This window comes from Crocuta crocuta, unplaced genomic scaffold, assembly GCF_008692635.1.
Source record: "Crocuta crocuta isolate KB4526 unplaced genomic scaffold, BGI_CrCroc_1.0 scaffold179, whole genome shotgun sequence".
Classification (NCBI taxonomy): domain Eukaryota; kingdom Metazoa; phylum Chordata; class Mammalia; order Carnivora; family Hyaenidae; genus Crocuta; species Crocuta crocuta.
Window position 1 is genome coordinate 4,512,539 of NW_027551568.1, and position 6,172 is coordinate 4,518,710.

The 6,172-nt window shown below is 56.8% G+C and overlaps 1 protein-coding gene across 1 annotated transcript in view; it reads left to right on the forward strand.

Moving 5' to 3' along the window:
- Positions 1–5,838, forward strand: part of PPP2R2C (protein phosphatase 2 regulatory subunit Bgamma) — a 51,956-nt gene extending 46,118 nt beyond the window's left edge. The window contains exon 8 of the mRNA XM_077750381.1: positions 3,157–5,838. Within this exon, the coding sequence (XP_077606507.1) occupies positions 3,157–3,419 (263 nt within the window). The 3' untranslated portion in view covers positions 3,420–5,838. The remainder of the gene's footprint in view (positions 1–3,156) is intronic.
- Positions 5,839–6,172: the final 334 nt, after the last annotated feature.

A 6,172-nucleotide genomic window follows, 5' to 3' on the forward strand; every position in this document is an offset into this window, starting at 1 on the left:
CAGAACATCTCTGGCTCTCTGGCTCTGTCGCCCACTCTCTCCTTCCCGCAGCTCGGTCTCAGCTCTGAGCCGCAGGTTAAGAGGAAGGGCACTTGGGTGGGGACCTGGCCTGGTCCAGGGTCCCATGCTGCGCCATCTCCTGTGGGCTGCGGTGGCTGGATGCCTGGACCCCAAGGGGCTGCCCCTGGCGCGGACCCCGGCTCTGAGGGCAGCCCCGTGCCGCCTGGGCTCACGTCACCAGCTCTTCTGTGGTGCTGGGGCATTCTCAGGCCCAGCCCGCTCCCTGCTCTCACGCTGGGAGATCGATACCAGGTCATAACCTGGGGGGTACATTAGAGCCGACCCCGCCTTCCCCAGGGAGAGCTCATGTGGGAGGAGAGGGCCTCTCCCCACCCGTCCCCCTGCGTGAACCTCCCCATGAACCATTTCTTTGTCTCGGCGACAAATAGGGTTTATTCACAGGGCTTAAGGTTTTGGGAGTGGACTTACAGAACACAAGAGAATAGGGCCAGAGAATACTTTGTGATTCCCCACCCACCCCACCTTCACCTCCAGAGATGAGACAAACCTCCAGAGAAGCGTGACTGCACCCCTCCCCCAGGCCCACCCCCACGGCTCTGCCCCCACAGCTGCAGAGAAGCCCCTCGGCCCACTGGGCTGTGTCCCAGGTCAAGTGCAGAGGGGTGGATGGGCAAGGCCGCCTCCTGCATTTCTAGGACTTCGGAGGGTGGTTGTGAAGGTATGTGACCCTTCCGCTGAATTCATTCACTCATTCACTCGTTCATTCATTCGGCTGGGAGAGCACCTGCTGGGGAAAGGTACCTTCTGAACTTGCACGTTCTGGCCCTTCATTCCCTACCATTTACAAAGCATTTACTGCCTTCTCTGCAAGCACCAGGGGGCTTCGCTTGGTCTGGTTCAGTTTGGCTGCTGTGGGCCAGGGGACCAGGATTCCTTCCCCACATGAGGCAAAGCCAGGGCTTGGGGCTCAGAGGCAGGGCACGGCTGCCCCAGGGGCCCCCACTGAGTGGTGGAGACAGAGGCAGCTGCAGACGCTTCCCCGTGGTGATTAGAGCCGGTGCCTCAACGGGTGACCATGCCCTGTGCTTCTGACCAGGTTTAACCAGTGGGGACCCTGGGAGGGAGGGAGAGGGGGTCTGTCCTACCCGTTCCACCATGTCCTCGTCAGCCACCCCTTCACACAGATCTGTCTCTGTGTCTCTCACCTTTCCTCTGCTCACCCCTCAGGCCTGGGGGATGGTAACAAAATCTCCAGATGCTCCAGCCCCAGGGCACGGCACTTTCCCTATGGTTCTCTTAGAACCTTCCAGAACATTTGTGCATAGACTCTTTGTGGCGCTCTTCTCCAACCAGCCGGTTGGCATGTGCCCTCTGCCCACTGCTGGGATCCAGGTGACCCCCACGTGGGTCTGCGTGGACAACATGGCAGAAGGACCCCTTTCTGAAGGTTTTCCATCCTTATTGTCCCCAAGCGCCCACCCACTGGTCTCTAAACACAAGGTCACACAAAGCGATGTGGGCGCCTGGGGGAGGGGACACCAAACGCGACCACCGCAGGGACTCTGGCGGGAAGCGTCGCCTCACGGGTGCTGGCCGTCTCCGGGAACCGCATGCGCAGGGCGGGCAGGGCTTGTCAGTGGGGACACAGAGCCTGCACTTCCCTTAGAGACGCTCTTGGCCCAGACTCGCCAGGACCCGAGACTACAGGGTCCTTCCTGGGAAGGATCAGAACCCTGAGGGGCAGGCTCTCAGTGAGAAAGGAGACAGATGGCGATCCCTGCACGTCATGCCCTCTGCTGGGGCCCTCGGGCAGGGTCAGGACCCAGGCAAGAGCAGGAGGGGAGCCTCCCTACCGCACAACCCCACCCCACCACATGACCCCGCCCCTCCTTCTAGAAGGGACTGACTTCCCCGTCTCTGGTACAGACCCTGCAAGCTAGGGCTTCAGGTACTGCATTCTGCTATCCCTTCACCAGCCCACGTTCTCCCACGAAAAGGGGGCCCATTATGGGAGACATGTCACTTTCAGCCTGTGACTCAGCATCACCCGTGGCCACGCCGTGAGCCACGCCATGAGCCACGCCGTGAGCATCTGACCTCCCACAGCCCAGGTGCCTAGTAAGAGAACCTCGCCCAGTCTGTTTAGATGGACCTCAGTCTTGATCGTCTCCTGCCGCCCCTGCACTGCGTCACGGGGGTCACAGGGCTCTGTCTCGGAGCGGCAACTCCACCAAGAAACATGCTCGGCTTCCACAGGGAAGAAAGGGATGCCCGTCTGTAGGCACCTGCCCTCCAACCCTAACCCTAATCCTTGTCTCCCCTCCTTCCCCCCCCCCAGTTCTTTTGTCCCCCTTCCCGATGCCCGGCTGCTCCAGAGATGCCCCAGGAACCTCTTCTCCTTGGAGGGGGGAGGGAGGAGTGGATGGACAAATGTCAAATTCTCTTTAGCAGGACAGGAAAGTCTGCAAACACTTACACATCAGCGGTGTGCAACATGTGTTCATTGAGTCACCCGACTGCTCAGGACAGGAGGGTGCTGGGCCTCCGCCATGAAGGGCACATGGGGTCAGTGCTGGGGACTTCCTCTGCTGGTGCCTAGTCTCTCTGGAAGGCTAGGCCTCTCCTGGATTAAGGGGAAAGGACGGGAGAATTTTCTTTATGAAGTCTGGGACGGCGTTAATAGGGCTCAGCTCCTGCCTTAGGGCCGCCGCCGCCTGGGAGGCTCAGTTGGTTAAGCGTCCGACTTCGGCTCAGGTCATGATCTCACCGGTTAAGCATCTGACTTTGGCTCAGGTCATGATCCCACAGTTCACGGGGTCACGTCGGGCCCTGTGCTGACAGCTCGGAGCCTGGAGCCTGCTTCGGATTGTGTCTCCCTCTCTTTCTGCCTCCCCCCCACCCCCACGTGCTCTACCTCTGTCTCTCTCTCAAAAATAAATAAATGTTAAAAGAAAACAAAGTTTTAAACGGGTTCTCAGCTCCTGAGTCTCTGGCCCCAGAGTCTGCAGGCGGACAGTAGCTGAGAGGTGGGGGAGGACCAGGGCCCAAGAGGAACGCGACCAGGGCGGGGTAGGGGGCGGTCCCTTCCCAGGGAGTGAGGGCCTGCAGTCGCCTGGTGGTGACTGGAGGTGTGACTGNTCCGCATGTTTGACCGGAACACCAAACGCGACGTGACCCTGGAGGCCTCGAGGGAGAGCAGCAAGCCGCGGGCCGTGCTCAAGCCCAGGCGCGTGTGCGTGGGCGGCAAGCGCAGGCGGGACGACATCAGCGTGGACAGCCTGGACTTCACCAAGAAGATCCTGCACACGGCCTGGCACCCGGCCGAGAACATCATCGCCATCGCGGCCACCAACAACCTGTACATCTTCCAGGACAAGGTGAACTCCGAGATGCACTAGGTGTGCGCACAGAGCCCCGTCGGGGACGCGCCCGTCCAGTCCCCAGGCCGGGCCGCCGCTGCCGGCCACTGTTGGAAAACGGGAGGAAGAAGGGTTCACAGCCACAGACCGTAACGTGGACGTGACTGCCGCCTTGGGGTTCAGGCCCTTTGTTCATTGACTGCCTGTTCCGCTCTTAGGACCTTGTCATCTCCGGAATCCCTTTTCACTCCTTCCAGCAGCAACTCGCAGGGGAAAGCCGGCGCCCCGGGGAGCCTCAGGGGCCCCACACCTTTGGGGACCGACGATGAACTTGAACGAGCCAGCCAGCGATTCTTTTGATTACAAACGGAGCGGTTTCCGCTGTCGCAGAGCTGAGGGTCGTCCCTTTGCCTTTCGGATCGTGGACTCGTGCTGAGAACGGGCAGGTGCAAGATCCACTTTTAGGTTCTTCTAATGTCTTTCAGCCCCCCAGGCCCGGCGTTCCCGGAGAGGAAAGGGGACAGTGAAAGCCACCCGTGTGTGTGTGTGCGTGTGTGCGTGTGCGTGTGTGTGTGTGCGTGCGCGCCTGCCCTCACCATTGCCCCAGCCTTTGCTGACCGTGGGCCGGGGCGGCCAGGCTCGGTGCTCGGCCCTTTAAGCGCACGGATCCAGTCCCCACTCTGCGGGGCTCTCCTGTCTGCTTCATGGTCACAGGGCCCCACGTGGGAGCTCACACGGCTCGGTCCATGACCTGTTCACTTCCTCCATAAACACCAGCCCCCCACAGAATGCCAGGCTTGGTGCCAGGTATGAAAGGTGAGTAATGTGTCATCCCCACTCTACACACGAGGACACGGAGGTCCCAAGAGAGTGAACAGCTTGTCCTCGGCACCTACCGGCTGAGGAGCGGAGTCAGGAATCCTGACCAGGTCTGCACATGCACACCGGGCGCTTTCCAACCCACTGCATGGGTGGCTCGTGTTAAAGCAGCGTTCTCGCCTGTGAAGGTTCTGGAAACACACCTTCATCTTGTGAAGTGATGGGCCATGACGAGGGCCCGGGGAGGCTCGAGCTGCAGCACGGAGAATAGAGAAGACCCCGGTGCCGCCAGGCTCTGTGTGGTGACCTCAGATCCCCGCCCTCTCCAGGGCACCTCGCTGCACCCCCATCTGTCCCCCAGCCCCTTGTTCAGGTGCACCGAGCTACCTCCAAGAGGAGATTGCATGTTTTGACCATTTCAGGATACGTTTTCTTTAATGACCTGGCCTCAGACGACTCTTCCCTGAGGGCCACAGAGAAGCCGTGTCTCCGTGGCCATGGAGACCGGCTCGCCCACCCCTCCCGCCTGTCCTCTGCGTGGAATGTCAGCGAGACCACTGGCTGTGTATCCTGATTCAGGAAACAGAGTGCAGAGGCCGAAGCCAACATTTTTCTACAGGGTGTAACTCAACCCAGGAAACGGACCCACCCGAGGTTTTTCTCAGTGGATAGCGGTGTACTTTTGTGTGTATCAAAGCACAAAACGCATGTGCATTCACTTCTGGCCATATGATATTTACATAAGGAAATGGGTCCATTGTTCTTGGTTGTTTTTTAAATCAACATGAATGAAGAATGTTTGTTTATATATCGCTGTAAAATCCAGGTTACCTGGACAGTATTATATGTACATATCTATTCTAATTGAAATTAACAATCACTGGATTGGATTCCTTTTTCCCCTCCTTTGTAAAGAGGTTCAAGAATGTGGTAAATTGTATAGAAATCTTGTCGAAGCCAAAATCCAGCTCTGAGGGCCTTACACAATTATGTGGATATTTGGCACAATTCACTTCCCTTTGTGATCCGGAGGCTGAGGGGAGACTCTGAACTGCAGCTAGAACTTACTGTCAGAGCGTAGATTTCACATGTAACCGTCTACACAGTACAATTCTTACACTGCATTCAAAAGGAGGTCTTAATGCAGTTCCTGGCTCCTTCCTTCTGTGTTAAGCTTTGGATACCAAGCCAAAGAGGAAAAGGAACAAAGGTGTTAGAGGGAAAAGCGTGTCTTCAGATCCTGGAAACTCACGATGTCCAGAGAAGTCCTGAATAACGAATCGTGTTGTGGGGGAAGGGCAGGACTGGATGCCGCAGACCCACGGGCCAGTAACATAGTCACAAACTCTGCTTCCTACTCTGTTTTAACTTTCTGCTGTTCGTGAATGTATGGGCGTTCACGTAGTCATTGTGAAGTTGTTGGGTTGTTTTTGTTTTTATTCAAATACTCTGAGGACTGAAGTTCTGGTTGGTGTCGGGTATGTGGTGGTAGGTAGACAGACCTGATCAACTTGGGTTCTGTAACCCATGGGTGCATTCTGGTTTTCTTCGGTATCTCGGATTATCCAACTGTTGAATAAAATTATAAATATGTTAATACCAGCTTTTTCCAATAAAATAACAAATGTTACATCGAAAATGAGGCTCGGAGTGCTGGCTGTTTCTAGTAAGGCCAACCCCCCAAGGCCGGGTTGCTGTCAGGAGGCAATATGGCAGACAGGGAAGGCGGGATCACGTCGAAGCTTTGCTGTCTCTCTCTTAACAAAACCGTGAACCTTTCTGAGCTCTGATATTTTTCCTGGCGAGATGGAGCTGATGATGCCAACCTTGTAGTTTTGAGGTGTTGGGGGGACAGATGGCAGTGCATTGGATAATCAGAGCACAGTGTCTGGGACGTAAGTCCGCAATAAATGGTAGCTGTCTTGCGTTGTTCTTTTCCTTTGCTTTGAAGCGGATGAGTGTCACCCACTGTG